We start from the raw sequence: 24,201 nt of genomic DNA on the forward strand, positions 1-24,201 counted from the left end.
CGTCCGGCCCTAATTTTTGTATTTTTAGTGGAGACGGGATTTCACCATGTTGGACAGGAGGGTCTCAATCTCTTGGCCTCGTGATCCACCCGCCTCGGCCTCTCAAAATGCTGGGATTAGAGGCTTAAGTCACCGCGCCTGGCCTATGTGGACGTTTTTTGTGACCTAGTCCTAAGAGTTTGTCTCATCCCCTCCTCTTGTGGCTGCGTACGCTGCAGAAGTGGGCCAGTCATCACCTGCAGTCAGTCTGCTAGCTGCAGGGTGGCCTGAGACTGGTGTGGTGGTACACAGGTACACTTCACTTCATTTTTCCTCAGCAAAGCCAATAAAAACCAAAGGGCAGAACAGCAAAATGGTATTTGGCCTAGATTCTCTCTGTTCTTCAGAGCACACCCACTGTGGATATTATGCTGTTATCTTTTGCAATACAGCTCTGCTAGGGAAGTAGAGGAATGAGTCTCTCTTGACCATTGCAGAACCACAGACTGGCTAGGAAGAAAATCAATCAGAGGAGAAGCCCAAGATGGAATCTGTTTCTGCCCTTTAATGATTGTGTGACAGTGGACAATTCATATTCCCCTTTGATGAAATGAATTTAATCGCATTCTTCCCATAGGGTTATGTGAGGAGGCAGCAGGAAGTAATAGAAAAAAACATATGTGAGTTAAGATTACATAGGTTACATTTAATGGATGCACATTTATTCTGCTTTATATAAAAGAATAGTGGAGGCAGGTGGCCCTAAGTTCAAATGGCCACTCCACAATCTTCAAGATCACAGTCCTTTTTCATCCTGCTCTTCCTCTATCCCTGTTGCAAATCACTCCAAGACCACTGCTAACATTTCACTTTGCACTTCAGCTAGCAAGAAGGAAGAGAAGCAAGACTGTGCCCTCCCCGTCTTAATGACAGTTCTTAGAATCACATACAGCCCTTTCACTTAAATATCATGAGACCAAGACTGGCTTCAAATAAGTTGATAATCTATTATATTGACTGGGAGCAATGTGCCCAGCTGAAAAGCATTATTTTTTCCCTAATGAGGGTGGGAAGAAAGGCTACGTAGAGGTATCCGATAGTCCCTGCCACACTTTGTGAACACTTGAAAGCTAACAAAATAGTTAATGCAGTTATTTCTTTAGAGGCAAGGTTATTGGGTGGCAAGAGCATTGATAAATGTATCGTATGAGCCACAGGAATAATTGAATATTAATCGGGCAACTGCAACAATATTTGTTACTATCAGCTTCATTAAAATGTCAGCAAATATTCTGTGGTCCAACCAGTTTACTTTACCAATGAGAAATTTGTTTGTTTGTTTGTTTGTTTGTTTGTTTGTTTGTTTTGAGACAGAATCTGTATGCCCAGGCTGGAGTGCAATGGCATGATCTCAGCTCACTGCAATCTCCGCCTCCCAGGTTCAAGCTATTCTCCTGTCTCAGCCTCCCAAGTAGCTGGGATTACAGGCACGCGCCACCAAGCCCAGCTAATTTTGTATTTTTAATAGAGACGGGGTTTCTCCATGTTGATCAGGCTGGTCTCGAACTCCTGATCTCAGGTAATCCACCCATCTCGGCCTCCCAAAGTGCTGGGATTACAGGTGTGAGCCGCCGTGCCCGGCCCACCAGTGAGAATCTATAACTAGAAAGAATAAATGACAACCTAATCTTATCATTAGTTACCTTAGGAATTGGGGTCAGAACTCACTTGTTAGAATCTTTTAACTTGAGCCTGCATTGCTTTTCCAGAGCACCTTGATGAGGTGGACTTGTGTCTAGAGTTGCTAAAAGCAGAGAAACTGTAAGGATAATTTGAATCCCCTGAAGAAAGTGAAAGGTTCAAATTAAAGAAATATGCACACAGAGGAATATGTGTTTAATAATATTATACATTGATGATATTATTACTGTCAGTTGGGGAAAAATTGATGAAAAAGATTGTAAGCAGAAGACATAGTACTCCATTTTAGTATCAAAAATGATTGCCTTTGGTGCTAGGTACACTTAGGTGGTACCTAATATGTTCATTTCAGTGCAAGTTGAAAACATTTCCCCAATAATTCTACTTTAGATTACTCTCTATTTCTTCTTTGTAGTTTTCTGATTCTTTGGGATACATTTTTTCTCAATTTTCCTTTTACCTTCTTATACGTGAACTCTGTGGCAAATAATACATATTCAGCTAACCATTAATAATAATTTATTTTAAATGAGGCTTTTGTTTATTTTTATCATCACCTCATAATTTGTGTTCCCCCTCTAAAACTAATTAAGCATTTAAGATGCCATAACACTAAATAATAGAACATAATTTGTTTATGGACCTTCCAGAACACGGAATCTTTGACTGATGCTTCAAATACGAAGTCCCAATTTTTAAAAATGTCTTCACTTCATTTTTTTCATTTTCATTGCTTTCATTTCACCCCATCAAACATGCTCTGGAAAAGCATCACAGGCTCAAGTTAACAGATTCCTAACAATTTAGTGAGTTCTAACCCCAATCCCTAATGTAACCAATGATAGGCTATTAGGCTGTCATTGATTCTTTATAGTTATATATTATCATTGAAAATGAAGTGGTTGGACCACAGAATATTTTCTGGCATTTTAATGAAGCTGATAGTAAAAAAAAAAAAATAGATAATGGTAATTCTATATGATAATTTAAAAGATATGTATTACAAGTATCGTATATCTTGATATTATAATTATATTTAGCAGTTGGCTTCATTTACTACTAACTTACTATTCATAGTGAATATCATCCTTCACCATGAAAATACTAAATGCAATTTTGTGTCATGTAGATTTAATGCTATAATATATATTGATCAAAAATATGTAAGAAATAGATATTTTCTTTCTATAAGCGGTAGCAGCCAGAGGAACACAGTAAGTAGCACTATCTTATTTCTTAGGATTTAAAAGACCTATAATATCTTTAAGCCCACACTGTTCAACTTTGAGTTCCCAGATCCTAAGTGGTCCCTAATCAATATTGTAATGATATTTTTTGAGCTATTTTCTACATCCAAAATAAATCTAATGAATTTTTGACAATCATGGTCATTAGACTACAAGTCTGCATAGGGTAAATACGATATCCCTTGCTTTGGGCTGCAGTTTTATCAGCTTATTAAATTAGTACTGATTATCTCATGCTTACTGGAGGCATTTATTGATAGTACGTCTTTGAATGATAAACATAAAAATATATGTCTAATATTATTTGATAAAAGAAGTTTGCTGAATAAAAAATCTTTTAAATATTCTCAAGAAAAGTTAAAAAATGCCTCTGGGGCAGCAAAATTGCACAGGATCATTACTATTTTTTTGTTCAAGTTATAATCTAATTATTAGAATGAATGACTCCATTAGACACTTCATCAACAACATAATTTAATATGCCATGGATTTTGGAGGCAGAATGCTATAATATTTGTATATTTTGATTGGGGTATAGCTACTTGACCTTGACTGTATTCATAGTTTTGTCTAGTTTATCACAACACAATGTGGATGTTTACATTTAATTTCTTTTTCTCAAAGATAACCTTTGGAGGCATCCCTTTCTCTGGCAAGCCCAGTTCCAGCGGTAGAAAGAATTTCAAAGGCTGCATGGAAAGCATCAACTACAATGGCATCAACATTACTGATCTTGCCAGAAGGAAGAAATTAGAGCCCTCAAATGTGGTAAGAATTTTCATCCTCAAAATATTGGTCTATAAAAATTCAAGTAACTTTTTTGTTTTTTGGAGTATTGAACAACAACAAAATCATGACATTTTTCATCATATTTGTGTTTGGGCACAATGATGTAAAACAAACATTAGAGTTTTCAGAAATAGTGTAGATACTTGCTATTCTTTGAGAATAGAAAATGGGACGAGCCTAAAGTAGGTGGTAGGTTTTATTCCCATGGAGCACAGAACGTCAGACTCAGTATTTCTGGATGATTTGTGGCAGGAGAACAGATACACTTCAGCACATGCTTCATCCCAGCAGTTAGCAGCCCTTAAACCGGCAGCATCATGTTTTCAAATATCTCATCACATATGCTCTAAGTTACTTGCTTATGGTTTAATTTAATATTTTTAAAGTTTTTTAATCAGGGACTTCATTATATTTACTCCTGTGCTTCCAAAGATGATTTGTTTGAATATGTAAATAAATACCTTTTTTAACAAATCTCTAACCAGACTAAATATTATACAATTAAATAAAGCTTGATTTCCACTGCATAGCAAAAGTTGTGCCACAGAAGTTTACTGTGATTTTTGTCTGCCTCTTGTGCGAGTTGGTGCCAGGTTTCATTAGATTTTGGAAGGAGAGCAAATGTCAAAGAAAGCCCCAGCACACCTGCCTCCAAACGACACTACTCAACATCCCTAAAAGATACTTAGTTTATAGTTTTAGTATGAGAGTTCTCTATGGCTTTGCAAGACCAGGAGCTGCTTTAGCGCAGAGAGCCTATTTGGGAGAGTCTAGAATTCCAGAGACCCATACAATAAGAAGATATTATGCACTAGAAGTAGAATAATGTCATGAGTGTTTGCATTCTGCTCTAAAAGAGCTCTGATGGTCTCATTGCTCAGATTTGAGCCTAAGGTTTCATCAAATGACTTGACAAGTGAAAATGCCTGAACAAATAAACAGTTTGGGTTGGATATGAGAAAGTTTAAAACAATAACTTAAGGCAAATGATTATTTAATAAATAATTTCCTTAAAGTAATCATAAATTTATACTAGAAATTAAAACTTGAACTTTGATTAAATTTTCTCATAAAGTATATTGACTACATGGAAAAATGATAATAGCTCCATTTATAGGCAACAGGTAGTGTGCTAGGCAAGTTATATTTTACATTTAGGATGATCTGAGAACAATACTACAAGAAGGATACAAACATTTTGTAGATGAAAACATTGAGGTTTAACATGGAAAAAAACTCATTTTATGAAAAAAATCGCTGTTATTTTATTTTATGAGTAGAAGATATAAATTATAGATTTATAGCCGGGCATGGTGGGTTGCTCCTGTAATCCCAACACTTTGGGAAGCCAAGGCAGGAGGATCATTTGAGTCCAGGACTTTGAGATCAGCCTGGGCAACATAGTGAGACCATGTCTCTACAACAAGTTAAGAAAATTAAAATTTAAAAAATAAATTAAATTGAATGAAAAATTAGCTGGGCATGGTGATGCATGCATGTGGCCCTAGCTACTTGAGAGGCTGAGGTAGGAGGATCACTTGAGCCCAGAAGTTTGAGGCTGCAGTGAGCCATGATTGAACTACTGCGCTCCAGCCTGGGCAACAGACTGAGACTCTGTCCCCCCAAAAATAAAAGAATAAAAAAAATTATGAATTCACAATGTGTGAGTTTGATTATGCTCTATAATTATATTTTATTTTAACAATACAGAAAATCTTAGATGGGATAGAGACAAATAGGACATTTTGCAAGCAACCCTACAAAGGCAAGTGTTTATTTAAGAAATTTACTTTCAAAGATGTTGAATGCTGATATTTCAGTGAAATTGACTCAGCGCTCATTCTACCTCCTCTTCTCCCAAGCACACTCATTCCCTGATTATGCACTGACTCCAGAGTCAGCACCATTACTCTGGTAGGATCTTTAATTTTGCTAGGGAGACAATCCCCTCAAAAGAAGTATGTGGTCAGTTATAAAATCTCAGTTATTATGCATAGGCAGTTCTTTTCATCAGTAAAAGCAAGCATTTAAAAATAATCATCTGTGAATGTACAGAGCAAATTTAATTTGAATATTAATTCAGAGAGACAGCTTGCCTTAGATTTAATGGTTAATGTGCTAAAATGGAAGAAATCAGCATCTGGTGTGTGTGTGTGTGTGTGTGTATATATATATATGAGGTGTTGTTAAAAAACATATATATATATAGAGAGAGAGAGAGAGAGAGAGAGCCAATGAAAATATCATCCAATTACATTCCTTAAAATATTATGATAGGATAAAAGAAGTTAGAAGCAAATACAGATTTTTAGATCTGTAAAGGGAATGTAGTTAGGCAATGAAATATAAAATTTAGTGTAACTGAATGATAAAGCTTTTTTTGTTTTTTGTTTGTTTGTTTATACCAAGAAGGAGGTGTATAGAAGAGAAGGGGAAAGCCTGAATTATTGCAAAATTTGTTTCCATTTTGCCCATTTATACTGCTAGTTCCACAGGAATTAATGCATTGTAATATAAGCACATTTCTTGGGAATTTAAATGGAATTTCGAGTTGGATAATAAAATAATCTCCAATAACCACAATTACATTAATGCTGAAAACTTAATATCTATCTATGTATATATGTACATACAAGGTATATAGATAAAAATCCAAAAATATTTTCCCTAAAATATCAGTTTCATAAATTACAAACATATGACCACAATCCCCACTGAGACCAGAGTACTATGTTAATGTCGGCATTTACCGCCGAGAATAGGGCATAGCATCTCTCTACCTGACTTATGTTTGACCAGCAGCAGCTTTGCTATCTTCAGAAAGTCTTGTGATTCACACTCACACCCACAACACATATACACACTTTACAACTCATCGTCAGCCTATCACAGCAGGCTGTCTGGCTGTCAATCCCATGGCGGAAGCTGCTTGTTATAGTTAGACAGCCAACTGCTGCTCAATAGTAGGTCTTACACTCCAAGTAGATCCATGGTGGTGCATCCAGTCACTGAATCTATCCACTGCTGCTGCGTGTGAATTTCACTTAGGCTCGGGCTGTGCTTCAAAACTTGTAGAACTATAGCTTCATCAATGGTCTTACATGGATGTTTATTTTATTCTGTGTTTTCCTCAAAGCCTGTCTTTCTATTTTACAGGGAAATTTGAGCTTCTCTTGTGTGGAACCCTATACAGTGCCTGTCTTTTTTAATGCTACAAGTTACCTGGAGGTACCCGGACGGCTTAACCAGGACCTGTTCTCAGTCAGTTTCCAGTTTAGGACATGGAACCCCAACGGTCTCCTGGTCTTCAGTCACTTTGCGGATAATTTGGGCAATGTGGAGATTGACCTCACTGAAAGCAAAGTGGGTGTTCACATCAACATCACACAGACCAAGATGAGTCAAATCGATATTTCCTCAGGTCAGTGAAGCCTATTTGACATTTGCTCTTGAAACTGCGATTGCAATTTCCAAAGCTAATGTGGAGTTTGGTTTGGTTTTGCTGGTGTTACATTCTCAGGATTAGGTTTTAATTCAGGTCTTCAAGACACTTACTTGGTTGCAGTGTGTGCTGATTGAATGAGAAAATTCAACTTTCCAAGTTGAATTGGAAAGTTGCTGAGAGAGCAAGGCATGGGTGAAGGAGAAAGATGGTTGAGATTGGAAAAGCAAAATCTATTCCTTACCAATGCTAGTTTATTTTAATAGAGAAATTGCTGTTCTTTTAAGTGAATAATTTATATTCGAAAACAAAGAATGTTTATTTTAAAAACATGATGGTATCTGGTATATTTTCTCTTTATGAACATTCACGTACCTTTTACTATTAGTAACAGGATTATACAAATTTTAACTTTAAGGAATATTACACTGCTGGAATCAGAACTTCAAAATGATCTTGCTAAAATTATGCAAATGGTTGGAAAAGAAAATAAAAGCGAATATGAGGTAGAATGACAAGATTTGTGTATCAACTGATGGAAGACTGGCTTAGCCAAAAATAGGATAATTTTAAATTTGGCTTTGTAGTGATATGACAAGTGGAAGCTTAGGTAATATTCTTGTTATTTGAATAGACTTCACAACCTTGGAATGTTCTTTGATAAATACAGTACAAAGAAAGGTGATATTGTAAATTGAGATGTTATAAACAAAGAAAAATTAGTCTCAATATTGGACTGATAAATAGTAACTGTTTTCATCTATTTTTCTTGGGATAGTCTTTGCAACAGTCATACTATGTATATATGTGTGTGTGTGTGCGTGTGTATGTGTATGTGTGTATATATATATATAGTGAAGAACTACTTAGAAATGGGAGATATGGAGAAAACTAACATTTACTGAACACTTAGTACAGATGTAACAGATACTGAAAGGAGTCATGACAGAGAGCTTAATTGGGTGACCATGGACTCTGATTTCTGAATATGCCATATACACTCATGGCACCCCATGCATATCCCTGACACAGTTTCGAACACACTATGATTTTTGTCCCTCTTATTTCCCCTCTAGACTCCATGCTCCTTTTTCTTCTGTCTCTAGCCTATAGAATACTACCTGTAAGAAGTGCGCTCCCATATTTGTTGAGTTCAATACTCTGACCCCTTTGAACTAACAGAATATCCCCTGATATAGAACATATATTTTCTTGTAAAATAGGCTTTATGTTTGTGTATGGCCTGAATGTATGATCTATTGCTGGAAAGGATTCAAGGAAGCCACAAGGAACTGTTATGTCAGAGATGTGCCTAAATTAGTGAACTCAAAAGCTATTGGGAAATACCTAGATATTCACTTTCTCCATTTCTGCTTATTAGTTTTGCTTTTTCCTTGAATGTCTAGTCATATTTTATCACTGCATTCTTTTACAAGTATACCTAGGGAGATTTACAGCAAATCGAAAATATCTGGAGAGACCAGAAAAACAGAAAAAACAAATGCAAAAGCAAATGTTTGCCACAGTTGAAAAACTCCCACATTATATTGTTATGATTAGTGATTATTTTCTGATGACTAAACATAAAAATATTAGTATGAAGGCCTCTCTCCTTGCAGTCTCTAAGCAGACCCAATTTGTTGGTAGGTTTCCATGTAACAGGAGCCAATATATTTGAAAGAATAAGATACTAACCCTAGTGGTCAATAAACATGTATTAATTTGATTTGGTATAATTTAGTACTCCAGGATGCTCTCACCTAATTTAAGCGGTGTTTATTTTGAAAATTAAAGATAGAATGAACAAGGGAATCCAATACATGACAATTAATTCACCTTAATAGATTTGCTTAAAGATGATAAAAATGGACTGAAGTTTTTTTTGTCAATTTAGCCAAGAATCTGTGCAAATTAATTGAAAATGATATGAAATCTAAAGATTTCCATAGTATTGTATAATCCAGTACAAATACCTTACTGCTTCAAGCATTTTTTATATATATATATACACACACACACACACACACACACACACACACACAAACATACATGCACAGTGGAAACTAAGTGCTCACATTTGAGAAAGATTAGTTGAGGAAAAAAAGAAAATTCAACCATTTTAAAAAGTTATATTTTATATTCATTCATTCAATCTACAAGTACATATGGAAACCATAGGAGATAATTTCCTCTGTCTTTTAATGTATTTTATCAAATTCAATTAAATGTCTAAATAATTCAGTAAAGTGGCAACACTGAGAAAACAGTTAACTCAAGATTCTAATGTTTGCTTTAACAAAGGGAAATGTATCTGTATCACAGCTACTCTACTCTTATCAGCATGAGCATTGAAGAATGTCAGTCCATTTCTCCTTTGGTTAAATATTTTGATTGAAAGAATTTAGAAAATGCAGAAAATCTAGAAAAGAAAAATAACCAGTGATAAGATTTTGGTGTACACACATAAAGTAGTGCACTGAGAAGGTAATATAGAGACTCTCAGATACTGTTAATATATACTGGTAACTTGGTTTTTATTTAATAAGTTCCGTGGTCCAGGATGAACGTAACCCAGTTGGATCAAAAACCTTTTTTCCCATCTTGGTCAACACTGTTCTTTGGGAATTAATTTAAAATATTAAATACATCTTACAAGTAAAAGAATGTTTAATATGTTGTTCACCCTGTCTTTGCATCTTTCTTTCCAACTTGTGATTACTGTCTTCAAGAGTCTCATTAGTAATCAACAGTAGACTTGAATTACAAAATTCAGTTAAACGTAGTAGTCTTGGATTTATGGAGTGGGTTATCTTACCATAAAAATATTTTCCAAGTTGCAACATCAGCTTTTTCTGATGGATAGCCAAAAACAAACAAACAAACAACAACAACAACAACAACAAAAAAACCCTACCTACATTTTGAAATAAAAACTTATTTTGAAATAAGTTTTTATTTCAAAATGCCTTGATTTTATCCCACTATATCACTTTCTTTAGGACAGCAGTTACTGATTTATGAGTAGTACATATTTATGCATTACTTTTAACTAGGCATAAATGATAAAAGAAAATTAAACATGTGCAAAAAGGTTCCAATGAATAATAGCTGTTCATTCTGGGCATAATTTTCATTTTAACTTAAAATTCAAAACCCTGGGGAAGGTGGACCTAGAACCATGTTTTTCAAATAATTTTGATCAAAGTACAGTAAGAAAATATTTTATGTCATACTCAAAATCTACTGACACAAAGTTCAGTGAAATAAAACTTACCTTGCTATTTTAGATACACTATGATAATTGTGATATTTTCTCTTCTCTCGCTTTTTTCTTAAAAAAAAAAAAAAAGATCATGACCCACTGTAATAATTTCATGTCCTAAATACAGTTTGGAAAACACTGACCTGACCTACATTCTTTTTCTTATTTGAAGTGTTGGAATTTTTTAAAGTTTTAGTTGCCTGGAAGTATTAGCTCCATCACTCTATATTGGAAAACTAAGTTTGTCTTATGGGAACAGTATTATAATATTATAAAGGTAGTAAAAAGAAGCATTCATGTACATTACTATTTGAATTATAGCAAAAGAAAACAAACAAACAAACAAAAAAAACCTACCTACCTTTTGAAGTAAGTTTTTATTTCAAAATGACTCAATTTTATGCCACTAAATACAGATATTTAGAACAATACTCAGTTGTCGCATGCCAATATTAACAAGGTAATACCATGTGATTCAGCATTGATTATAGTGGTGAGAAAGTGATTTATCTTAATATTCTCTCTCACTTATTGGAAAAAGGTTAACTTCTCTCCATGTGTAAACAAAGCCTTTCCAAAAAGTGATTCAGAATATGTCCTGTCCTAAGTTATCTGTTTTCTTATACTCAAGTACTGGAACCTCCTTGTTCTGTTAATGTAGGTATTGCTTCAATTTTCAAATGGCTGTTCAGTGTCCACACTGTCTCAGAAATATGTAATCAGAAAAGATCATCTGTGTTTGTATTTTCATCTCCAAAGGAAATCTCTTGTGAGTTGTTTTATTTACTTTGCTTGTTAGTAAAATTTCCTTTGTAAATCATTGTGTTCCATTGGGTGTGTCAAGGAAGGAGTAGGAGTTTTCTTGGTTCAGTGTGTGGCTGGGAGCATGCTGGGAAATAGTTCCCAGTTCAATCTGGGCAAATATATTTGGGAACAGTCCTAGCAGTGTCTATTCTAAGCAATTAAAATATCTCTGCTCTTAACTTTATGAACATTTGGAAATGTAGCCAGCATATTAATATTTCTTTAAAAAATTAATTTATACCATTTTCCAAAGTTCAGTGATAACTTGCCCCATGAGATATCCTTTTCATCATCTAAGAAAAAAGATCTCGTTTGAAATACAATTTTTGATGTTTTAGTTGTTTACTGAAAAATTATATTCAGTTCTATACTGATATTATTTCAAATTGTCTTAAATTCTTATAACTCAAAAACTAAATGTTTAGGCATTACTACAAATAATTTAAGAGATTTATTTTATTATGTTTTACAGAAAAATAATTGGAGACTTATTTAGCAAGATAAATTTTTTAATTCAAGTTTAAACCATATTTATTAGAAGCCTTAAAAGATGTTACTTCCCTTTGATCCATTAAAGTTTTTCTGATTCTAAGAAAATAAAGAAGCACCCAGAGATATTTATCACAACATATATACAATAACAAAAGTAATTGAAAACAAACTACTGAAAATGGACAGGTGATTTTAAAATGTGTATTTTTATGTGGAATACTATTATGTCATTATAAATCGTGTTTCTTAAATAGAATTTAATAATATGGTAAAATATAATGCTATGAATAAAAATTTTAATAAAAACTTAAGTAGACTATGACTTCAATGTCATTATTATAAATATAGGAATTTTATTTCATTCCAAATTATAATGAAATAAATAAGTAATACTAATAGTGATTATCTCTAATTGGTGGGTTATCAGTTCATTATACTAACTTTTTAATGTATTTTCTCTAATATCTGTACTTTCTACAGTGAACATCAATTGTTTTTAGAAATCAAAAACAATATGCTACAAAACAATTGATGATAAAATGATATTTCTGAAAAGTATGAGGCTTAGTTAGCAATGTTACAAATGGAAATTAAATAGCATAAGTTATATCAATTTAAAAATTCTAATTTCCTTACTTAGAAACATGTACAGCCAATTTCTTAAAAGTTTCACCTTAAATAATAAGCTTCAACAGAATTTCAATTGCATTTACATACAAATGGAGCATTTTATAGTCAGGTGCAGAAATTTGGGGTTGTGTCTATAATGTTTATTTGAAAATATTCGTAACTCGTTTTGAACAAATTCCACACCATCTATGTAATTTTAAAACTATTTTTCAACCTGGGTAAATAACTGGCTAGATAAGTAGATAAATGATTGGCAGATAGACAGATACATAGATAGATAGATAAAAGCGTTGTCCCTTAAAACTATTGCTAGCTATCAGGTAACAACATATTCCTTTTTCTCAATAAAAGAATACATTGAATAAATAAATAAATCATCACTTTATTCACAAATAATCTACATACACCATACTTCTACAAAATAAGTGGCTAAAAAGTAATTTTTAGATTTTTGTACTTTTTGATGGACTTGTAGATATCTAAAAATTTCCAGTAAACGCAAATCCATCATCTTAAGATACAAAAGATAAGGGGGAAATCAGAGCCTAAGAAATTCTAATTCATAGAGCACTGTACTCATTTTAATTAGGAGCCTAGAACTGAGCTGGAAAGGAATAGATTCTATTGTTTAGTGGATCCCAAAAGTGAGATAAAGATCTGAATTCTAGATATAAATAGATACATAGAAATAAGATATCCTTGGACATATCTACAACACATTTTGCTGATTTTATTCCCCAGAATTCACAAATAGACTTGCTGGGAGAGCCACATGGTACCCAGTAAAAGGCATTTGAGTGAATGCTATGTTGCTCCCGGGTAGCTTCGCACAACTGACTTTTTATTGTATGTCAATGCCCAGTGTGGCTGTACCATGATCATGCAAACTGGGTGGAAATCTACCTTTACTTATACTGCAGTGAATGCTGGTGTACATGTTACATCAATAGAAGCATTGCAGTGCACAATGAAAGAAAAAAAAGGACTCGGGGAGAGTTTTATGATGTTAGGTATTGACTTATTCTTTAGAAAGCAAAAGGGACATTTTAATTTGTAATCACACTCCAGGACACCATTTCCATTCTAGTTTCTACAAGATTTCTGAGCCTTTTAAAATGTTCTATGCCTTTTTCAGGGAAGATGAATAAAACATGTTGGGTGTATCTGTGTATAATAATTTTTTAAAATTGCAAGAAGTAGACCATAAAATTTTAGTAACTTTGATGGATAAAATGGAGGGAAAAGGTGCCAATGAGAACCAGACCATGTTTCAAAAGCTTCAGTTTACTGTACAAATAAAGAGAAAACAAATCAGATATCACTAGTTGATACTAAGAGAATAAAAATGAATTGTGAAAGAATAGCAAAGAACATAGCTCAGGAACTCCAAAATTAATATATGCATGTAGTTGAAGATGCTTCTAAGACAAGAACAGGGAGGACATAGAAACAAATTAACTTTGCTGAAAAGCCAGTATATTTCTCAGTTAACAGATAATATTGTATGTATTTATCATGTACAGAATGATATTTTGAGGTACATATACACTGTGGCCCTTTATCTTTCATTTAAGTGTTAAGGGCTGAAACTTCATGTAAGGTTGAAACTTCTGTAGTGGATAAATGAGTAATCGGTAAATTTAAGCAATATGGATTTACATAGTAGAGATATATCTTTAGATGTTTTTGCAATTGTGTGTCTAATTTTGTTTCAGATAGTTAACAAAATAAGTATAGTTAACAAAATAAGTAGTGTTGGCATGAAACAATCAGGGATGATGTACCTTCATAATCAGAAAAAACCACAAAGCAGTCATTGGTTTGGAACCTTCTCCACACCACTCCCCACTCCCCCTATTAACCTCATGTTGAGAATTCCCAGGGATAATTAACTTGAGCAGGAAATTCAGACTGTGAGATAGTATCATTGCCTAGCACCTACCTCCCCCGCCTTTATTTTTTTTTTTTTATTTTTTTATTTTTTTTTATTTTTTTTTTTTGAGACGGAGTCTCGCTCTGTCGCCCAGGCTGGAGTGCAGTGGCCGGATCTCAGCTCACTGCAAGCTCCGCCTCCCGGGTTCCCGCCATTCTCCTGCCTCAGGCTCCCGAGTAGCTGGGACTACAGGCGCCCGCCACCTCGCCCGGCTAGTTTTTTGTATTTTTTAGTAGAGACGGGGTTTCACCGTGTTAGCCAGGATGGTCTCGATCTCCTGACCTCGTGATCCGCCCGTCTCGGCCTCCCAAAGTGCTGGGATTACAGGCTTGAGCCACCGCGCCCGGCCCCTCCCCCGCCTTTAATTCTTAAGTAATTTGGGAAGAATGTAGGCTCATTAGGTTATCTGTTGCTTGGTTGTAACTAGATGTGGAACTCAGCCTTCTTAGGGGAGGCATTCTGCAGATTCTGTGAGTCTCTGAAAGTGACTTGGGATCAGCTGAAAGAAGGACTCCTTTGGAGACTCAATATCATGTTTAGCCACATATATTTCTTGGTCTCTTTTCTTTCTTCATCCAGGTTTTCCACAAGAAATTTTTGGGAGAGTCACTCAACATGCTTAGAAAGTAGTTCCCTTTGGTAAACATAGTATCAGGAAATAATTGTGGATATGGCCCCATCTGCAATCATAACTACATTTTCTGACTTACTTTATTCTGATATATTTCCCTTGAGGCTTTTCTAACATGAGCACAGACCCTACTTCTGAGAACTGAGTCCTATTTCTTCTTGAGTACTATTTCTGAGTCGTCTTTCTTCTTTCCAGTCAGTGCTTTTTTCCTTTCATTCATTCTCTATGATTCAATTTTATAATTACAGTTGTGCCTAGATTCCTACTGTAGCGATTGGTAGACTCTGATGTTTTCTGAAAGATACTGATAACCTGCCTAGATGTCTGTTCTCTCTACAATCACTTCTAGTCTTTCTTCTAGCGCTTCCTGGCTTTCTGAGCATCTTTCCGAGATTGGATCTCTACTGTTGAACCTCTGTCCAGAGGCCAAGATCTTGTTACCCCTAGACATATAACCTGCTGCCAGTTCTCTGCCTGGATATTGGAGTACTGCTCATCTCCCATTTCCCAGGATTCTCTCCTTCCCTCATTCCAATCCTCTGCTATTTTATTTTTAACCCTGACATGGTTGACTTGATCATTCTAGGTCGTAAATTCCTCTTGCCTATGAATATTGCTTCCCCTTTTGGGCATGAATTTTAACTACCTCCCAATCTCAACTGCTGCTATCAATCCTTGTGCGCATCTGTGCCAAATCTCAGCCACCCTCGTGTTCTTTGTCATCAAATTCCTATTGCTTCTTGGCATGCAAATCTAACATATAGTGTAATGGGGAAAACTACAAGCAGAAAAGTAGTAAAGTTCACATAGTCCCCTAAGATCTTAGCTTCGGTTGAGCACAGCTTGTCAGCTAACACCGCAGCCAAGATCCTAGGACCGAGAGACCTGCATCTATAATGTTGTACATAATTTTAGGGGCAAGGGCCAGAAAAGTTGTCCTGTTAAAAAAGGAGAGCCTCTGGGTCTCATTGGTAGATATCAGGCAACTTCTCTTTTGTGCTCCCTCAGATCTGCTGAGCTAGCTCCTTGCTATACTGCTATAAAGGCTGGCGAGAATGAGACTCCAGGGCCATCCAGATATGCCTCTCATCTAATCCTAAGATTATGATGACAACTGTGATAATAGAGAATAGCTATTGAATGCTTACACTATACCTGTCACTGTGCTAAAGCCTTTGCGTTAATTATCTTGCTATGGTTCCAATAACCTCATAAGTTAGGTCCTGCATTATTGAGAAACCTTTCTATCTCATTTATACAAATGGTAAAATCATTCTTCTGGTGACTGGAGTTCAAAACGTTGAGAAAAATCAAATTTTGCCTTTTATCTTTTCCTGACACATGCAAAGATTTACCAATCACTACCCTTCTTTTAAAATGTCTCATTCATCCATTATTTCTTTACCCTAATTCAAAAACTCATACCTTGAAAACCTAATCAAGGTCATCTTATTGCCAAAAAGGTTGTTTATTTCAATCGCAGACCTATTTGTTAGGGTATAGTGGTTATGAGCATGGACTCTGGAGCCAGATTGCCCACTGGCTATTATGGATTGAGTTCTTTCTCTGTTCCTGTTACTGTTAAAACAAACATAATGCACACAACTGTTTTAAGCCATTTAATTCTTGCAACAACTCCACAAGATGAAAGACATTATCACCTACATTTACATTTCATCTCAAATCCTTTAAAATTTTAAATTATTCTTATTGTTTATATTTGTCTGACATGATTTAATATATTGTTCAGATATTTGATTACTCTGTTCGAAAATGTTTAATCTTCTAAAGTTTTTTTAAGAAAGATAATCCCACTCTTCCTTTGTCTACCTCTGAGCTTACTTAGCACAATATCTTACTTGTGGCATGTTTCTAAATATCCAGTTGACTGATTTTTTAAATGTACTGATACCAAGATGTTATAAACTGAAACTTTACAATTCTGTTATCTTCATCAGTTTATGTAAACCAAATTCATTATAAAAGGAGAGTAGCAAATATCTCAAAGGAAATAATTGCTTCACTGTGGGAGGCTAATGTGTGTGAAATCGATCAGGACTTAAATTTTAATTCTATACTTTTATACTAAGAAGAGATTTTTTTTGGAAGATATTAAAGCCTAGAGCTGTACTGGGTAAACTATTTCATGAATAAAATGAAAGCGTGTTTATATTTGCCAAAAAATGTGTTCTCAGGAGCATGATGTGAAGTAAAGCCTTGAAATTAGTCATATTCCCTTTGTATTTATTTTTTTCACACAGAATACAAAAAATAAATGTGCATGATTAAAATTAATTTAGTTTTATTCTTTGCTTCAGGCTTGGGAATGCATTTGACATGATTAACTCCAGGGAAAACTAAGAGAATAAATTTTTTTTGTACCTTCTACTTAAGATCTCGGATCTCTAGTCAGTTCTACACTTGTTAAAACAGAGACTGTCCATTTATTGTAGGAGTCTAGTCTGACTTGCTTTGTTAACAGAAATGGCATCTACTGATGATTAAATCATGTTGTCTCTGAAGTCTTCTATTTGAAAACTCCAAGCAATAATATTATTGTTTAGGAAACCAAACAATAAAACATAAACTTTAGAGTAACTTTATACGAGACATTATGTGTGAACATGGAGAAGTAAATTTCACCCCCACCATACTTCCATCCTGACGCCAGCACTTTTATCTTAGGTTCAGCTAGGACCATACAGCATATGCTTACTATACTTCCAGCACACTCTTTTCAGCTATGGTTAACAGAATAGAGCTAATAAATTCTCCATTTTTACCACGTATTCTTTATAATGCAATATTCTATAGGGAAATGTGAAATCTGGATCACATGTAGATCTGTTGGCAGGTATATTTCTACTCTTTTTTTGCTCCAAGAAACTACTGTATCCTATTTCATGCAGGATAATCAGTGCCATCGGCATACATAGCAAATGGTTTGTTCATAAAAAAGCTTGATGAGGGAAATAAACCCTTGATAGTCTCTAAAAGAATTATTTCCATTAGGAAACTGAAAGGAAAAGAGGATGTTCTATGTGTATTGTTTTACTGCCCAGAGAAGTTTTGTAATACACAATGAGTTTATTACGTACAATAGCTGATAGGCATCAATATTGAAAAAAAAAAATCTAAAGAATGTGAGCTGCGTTACGGTATATGCGTGGGTTCTCAGCAATGCTGTGTGGCGGATAGGTATTGTGTGAGTACGTGGGTGTGTGCAGGAGTACATACATACTTTTAAAAAAATCCTCTAATCTTGAAGTAAAAAAACCTTAAAATTCAATAATTCTAATTGAGTGCTATAATGTCTCCATTTGCCAAGTTTGAACGATTTAGAATAGAAAAGATTAAATCAGTAAGATAATATGACATTAGACAAGTCAGAATTATAGCTCATCTAAAACTTGTATTGTTTGATTTCTTTCATTCCTCTTCTCAAACATTTGCATATTAACTGTTAAGCAACAAAATATACCAATTCCTACCATTTCTAATTTCCTTTTGTTATCTTCATAAAACCATGACAAATAATACAGGCAAGTAAGGAGAAGAAATACTGTGGGAAGAATCCTCTAAAGCGGTGGTTCTCGGCCAGGAGTGGTTTTGACCCCCAGGGGATATTTGGCAATATCTGGAGACATTGTCGGTTGTCACAACTGGAGAGTGGGGGGTAGGATGCTACTGGCACACAATGACTAGAGGCCAGAATCCTACTGCATATCTTGCAAAGCACAAGACAATACCCACTCACCTGCACCTCCCACCAAACAAAGGTTTATTTGTCGCCAAATATAAATAGCATGCGGGTTGACAACCCCGACCTGAAGGAACTCCTCTGTTGCACTCCAGAAGCTGAGCGTCCCAGAGGGAGAAGCCTAGACCCCCACCCCACTCCACGGACTTCCGTTTTCTCCCATACTGAGAAACAAGTTAACAAGTATAGACAAGCTGATTGCTGAGGTCCCTTTATTTAGAGCTTTTCTTTATTCAGAGCTTATTTAGAGTTTCTTTAGAGCTTTTCTCCTCTTTTGTCATTTTGCTCTCTGTTGTTATAGTTTCCTGTTTTCCTTTCCCAGCATACATATTTTGAAAAATTCCAGACTCCTTCGTTTGATTTCACTTTTGCTTTCCTTGTGGAAATTTTGTATTTCAAAGCAATGATGGGTATGGTCAGAATAAAGCACAAGATAAGAGAGTTCTCCCGGTACACACTTTCATGTACTATTCTAAAGCATATTTTGTTATTTGTTCTCTATAGATGTCAAGCTCTAATTTTCTAAACATTTGACTCTCTATTACATTGCGTCACTATGACTTGTTCCTACCATTTTTATCATTAGTAGATGCAAACATAAATCAAGCAACGTTGTGTGAGTTTGACATGAGGCAGCAGATAATTATCACACCGGTCAACATAACAGATTGCCAATATTAGGTTCAGGTGTTTTGAAAATTTAATTATATTACAGCATGAGAAAAAGATTGAAAGGAGGAAAGAACCTTAACTAGCATGTATTAGCCTGTGAAGTGTGTCCTAGGGGCTCATTCTGCACTTTCTTGTTCTTCCGGCTCTCTCCTCTGCTCACCTTCTCAGTCAGCCATGCCCTGCTCTGAAGAGACACCCATCATTTGCCCCAGCAAGCCAGCTAGCCTGTGGAGCAGAGTGACAAACAGCTCCACTTTGCTGAGATCTGGGAGGAGGCCATGGTCCTGACCCAGGGGCCCGTGGAGACCACAGGCTATGACCTGGATAGTCCCTACAATTATAAAATGCCACCAATGGAGAAAGCTCTTGTGAAAACGGACATTCAGATAGCTCTTCTGGGTGTTATGAACAAGTAACTCCTTGTTCTGGCTTGACTACAAAACAGTTTATAAATGTAGAGCTAGTATCACAGTTGATTATAGAGGAAATGTTGGTGTTATGCTGTTTAATTTATTCAAAGAAAGTTTGAAGTAAAAAAAAAAAAAGTGATCCATTTGCACAGCTCATTTGTGAACAGATATTTTAATCCAAATATAGAAGAAGTTTAAATTTTGAATAACACCGAAATGGGTTCAGGAGGTTTGGGTTTCATCAGAAACAGTGAAAATGTATGCCAAGAATAGAAAATGAGAAATCGTACCTTTTTCTTAAAAATGAAGAATTTTTGCTTAACGTGCTTTAGTGTTTTGCAATTCTGTAAACTTACTCGCTTTACTTTCTAAAAAAATACACTTTCTTATGATCAAGGAAAGAGTACTTCTGTTGAGATCACATAGAAACTTAATTTCTTGTTTTCCTACAATTGATGATTATATGTGTTTTAGTCCATTTTCACACTGCTATGAAGAAATACCTGAGACTGGGTAACTTATAAAGAAAAGACGTTTAATTGGCTCACAGTTCTACATGGCTGGGGAGGCCTCAGGAAACTTACAATCATGGCAGAAGGTGAAAGGGAAGCAAACTTGGAACTTTTCACAAGGCAGCAGGAGAAAGAGAGTGAGTAGGGAAGGGGAAAGAGCCCCTTATAAAGCCATTATATCTCGTGAGAATTCACTCACTGTCACCAGAATAGCATGAGGGAAACCGACTCCCATGATCCAATCACCTCCCACCAGATCTGTCCCTAGACACATGGGGATTATAGGGATTACAATTCAAGATGAGATTTGGGTGGGGATACAACCAAAACATATCAGTATATAAATCTGCTTTATGGTGACCTAATGCAAACAGTTTCTTTTTAAAATCAAATGTACATCAATTACATATACAAAGAACCTGTATTATTTAATTCAATAAATGATTCCTTTTCAGTGAACAAAATAAAAACAAAGTCTGTCCCTTAGAGCTCTAAGTGGGAGAGAGCTGAAGGCATGATAGAGCAAGGAGAGTGAGCACTGAACACCTTTGTCCTTCCATGGCTCAGCTTCCTCTGCATGGAGTGTATTCAGGATGATCTTGCATCTTCTTTCAGTAGTCAGCTTAGAAGTTCCTCCTCCTCATCATGTGTTCCTCCTTTCTATTACCAGCTCCCAAGTGGGCCTCTTGTTTTGCTCCTGATGACACCTGACATGCTACTGCCTTTCTGTAGTTGCTGAACAGAGGAGGACAATCTTTCTTCCTCCACCTTTACTAACTTGCTCTTTGATCGCTACAAAAAAAAAAAAAAAATTACCAAGTACCATGTGAGATAAATAAATGAGATGAAAAAATTATATAATGAGAGAAAAAACGTAACAGTCCTCCATGATGATCATCTCATCTCTGTGATTTGATTCATACCTGAATATTGCAAACACATACACCACCCCCCCACACAGAGTCTTTCATTTTGGATACCTAATATATTAAGCACTGAGGGTATAAACAGAGTGCCCTCACTGTTCTAGATAAATACATAAAACATTTATAGATTAGAATAAAGCTATAAAGAAATCATGCAACACTATATGGTAAAAAGTAGTGGGTATTCGATTTAGGCTCAGACAGAAAAGATAAGAAAAAGTAAAGCTTGGATAGGAAAAACCTAAAATACAGAAGTCCTATGACTTGTAAATATGTCCAGAATTGGTTCCTTCCAGTGAGTTCTTGGTCTCGCTGACTTCTAAGAATGAAGCTGGGGACCCTCGCGGTGAGTGTCACAGTTCTTAAAGATGGTGTGTCTGGAGTTTGTTCCTTCAGATGTTCAGATGTGTCCAGTTTCTTCCTTCCGGTGGGTTCGTGGTCTCGCTAACTTCATGAGTGAAGCCGCAGACCTTCGCAGTGAGTGTTACAGCTCTTAAAGGTGGTGCCTCCGGAGTTGTTTGTTCCTCCCAATGGGTTCGTGGTCTCACTGACTTCGGGAGTGAAGCCGCAGACCTTTGCAGTGAGTGTTACAGCTCTTAAAGGTGGCGTGTCCAGAGTTGTTTATTCCTCCTGGTGGGTTCGTGGTCTCGCTGACTTCAGGAATGAAGCTGGAGACCCTCCTGGTGAGTGTTACAGCTCCTAAAGGTAGTGTGGACCCAAAGAATGAGCAGCAGCAAGATTTATTGCGAAGAGCGAAAGAACAAAGCTTCCACAGCACCGATGGGGACACGAGTGGGTTGTTGCTGCTGGCTGGGGTGGCCAGCTTTTATTCCCTTTTTTGGCCCTGCCTTCATCCTGCTGATTGGTCCATGTTACAGAGAGCTGATTGGTCCATTTAAAGAGTGCTGATTGGTGCATTTACAATCCTTTAACTAGACACAGAGCGCTGATTGGTGCATTTTTACAGAGTGCTGATTGGTGCGTTTTTACAGGGAGCTGATTGGTGCATTTACAATCCTCTAGCTAGACAGAAAAGTTCTTCAAGTCCCCAGTTGACCCAGGAATTCCAGCTGGCTTCACCTCTCATAAACACATCCCTATTCAATGAATACAAGAAAGGGCAAAAAGAGAGAAATTAGTTTGGAGAGGTAGGTAGAGGCCAGATTATGGAAGGTATAATAAACTATGGTAAGAAATTAGAATGGAAACCCACTGGAGGATTTCTTTTAAGGGAAGTGAATGATATGATTTTTAAAAGATATCTTTATCTAATATGTGGATAGTGGATAGGTAGATGGATGGATAGATAGATTTCTATCTACTGTGTGGATAGTGGATATATACATGGATGGATGGATGGATGGATGGATAGATAGATAGATAGACTAGAGGGTAATATAGATTTTGGAGTGAGGGGTGAGAACAGGGAAAATGAGGTAAGGCAGAAAGTATTGAATAATCCAGGAGTAAGTAATCATAGTTTTACCTATGAAGATAAAGGTAGGAGAAGTTGGAAGATGTGAGAAATAGTTAAAAGTATAACTACCACAGTTTGGCAATAGGTGTATGCAGAGTGTGAAAGAAAGGTAGGAATCAAGACTGAATTGTAGGTTCCTTACTTGATTTATAGTCCCTTTAGCTGATATGGAAAAGAATGCAAAGAGTTTGGAGAGAATCCAGTCCTGTTGTGGACCTGTCACGTTTTAGATGTCTGCTCCCTATTTAGGAGGACAAGTCAAGTTGTCAGTTAAGGATGTGAGTGTGGAGCTCAGAGAAGGGTCAAGGCTGACATTATCAGCATGTGGATGATGTTGGCATTGGAAGCCATAGTTTATTTACTAAGTAAGAACAGATAAACAGAGAAGAGGAAAGAATTTCAAGCCAAGTCTCCAGGAGCTTCATCTTTCAAAATTTGGTAAGAGGAGGAAAAACCAGCAAAAAGACAGAGAATGGACAATTAGATAAGAAAAACTCAAAGAGTACTGAAAGTTAACAGGAGCGCTCCTTAAGAACAGTATTGTAACTTTTGTTAAAAGAAAAAATGTAGAGTTGAGTATAATTGAGAATTACAAAGAAAATAATAGAAAAAAGTCATAAACCTAAGCAGGCAACTACATAATAGGAAATTCACAACTTAGATCTTGACTAAGTGCAAGACAGAATTATAAGTAGTATAAGAATTATTTTCCAACATCTACTGCTTACTAATCTTATGGAAGACATAGGAAAGATACTAATTCCACTAGCTAGAGAAAACCTAGGCTAATGCTGTTTGAAAACTGAAAAATATTGTTATATACTTATGAATTATGAATGTTGGTTTATTGTCTACTCCTTGTTCAACTCCTTTCTCCTCACTCCTTATGAGAAATCTGCTCAAAGTGGTGAAAGTACAAAAAACAGAACAAGACAACAACAGAGTAGGTAAGTAATTAGATTGTATAATAAAGAAAATAAACTGGAACTACTTGGAATGACTATTGAGGGGAGATGGAAGGATCAGACAAAACCCAAAAAGAGCCCCAAAGGTCTATAAAGAAATAAAATATCAGCCAAGGCATGTTTTTAATGAAAAACAAGAAATTGAAAGCTCAGAACTAACATCAACTATGGGGCAATCTATGGTAACTAAGAGGTGCTTGATGTATTTTAATTCACATAATTGTCACAACAAATGGTGAAACACATATGATCATCCTTTTGTAAAGAGAAGGCCAAAGCTTAAAAGGTCACACAAATTCTCATAGTTTTATCTATGATGATAGCCATGGATATGTGAGAGTATCCAAGTTTTACAGAGGCAGAGTTGGTACTTGAAATGAATTTGACTTTATTTTTAGACTCCTGTACTTTCTAGTACCCTATGCTAGTGAAAAACAATGAAGTGGCAAACGTTCCAAAGCCAAGGAAAATGTTAAGTAAATCCAACCCTAAGAGGGAACTGGTATAAGGGGAATGATAAGCATGAGAATAAGTAATCTTTTGTAAGATTAGGCTGTGAAAAAAGGAGT

The 24,201-nt window shown here is 35.7% G+C and overlaps 1 protein-coding gene across 2 annotated transcripts in view; it reads left to right on the plus strand.

Moving 5' to 3' along the window:
• The window catches only part of CNTNAP2 (contactin associated protein like 2), a 2,276,620-nt gene that overhangs the window by 972,446 nt on the left and 1,279,973 nt on the right, over positions 1-24,201 (plus strand). For both annotated transcript variants that reach the window (XM_025380223.1, XM_025380224.1), the window contains 2 exons: positions 3,552-3,695; positions 6,873-7,137. In XM_025380223.1, the coding sequence (XP_025236008.1) occupies positions 3,552-3,695; positions 6,873-7,137 (409 nt within the window). The remainder of the gene's footprint in view (positions 1-3,551; positions 3,696-6,872; positions 7,138-24,201) is intronic.

The sequence above is a fragment of the Theropithecus gelada genome, chromosome 3 (genome assembly GCF_003255815.1).
Source record: "Theropithecus gelada isolate Dixy chromosome 3, Tgel_1.0, whole genome shotgun sequence".
NCBI lineage: Eukaryota > Metazoa > Chordata > Mammalia > Primates > Cercopithecidae > Theropithecus > Theropithecus gelada.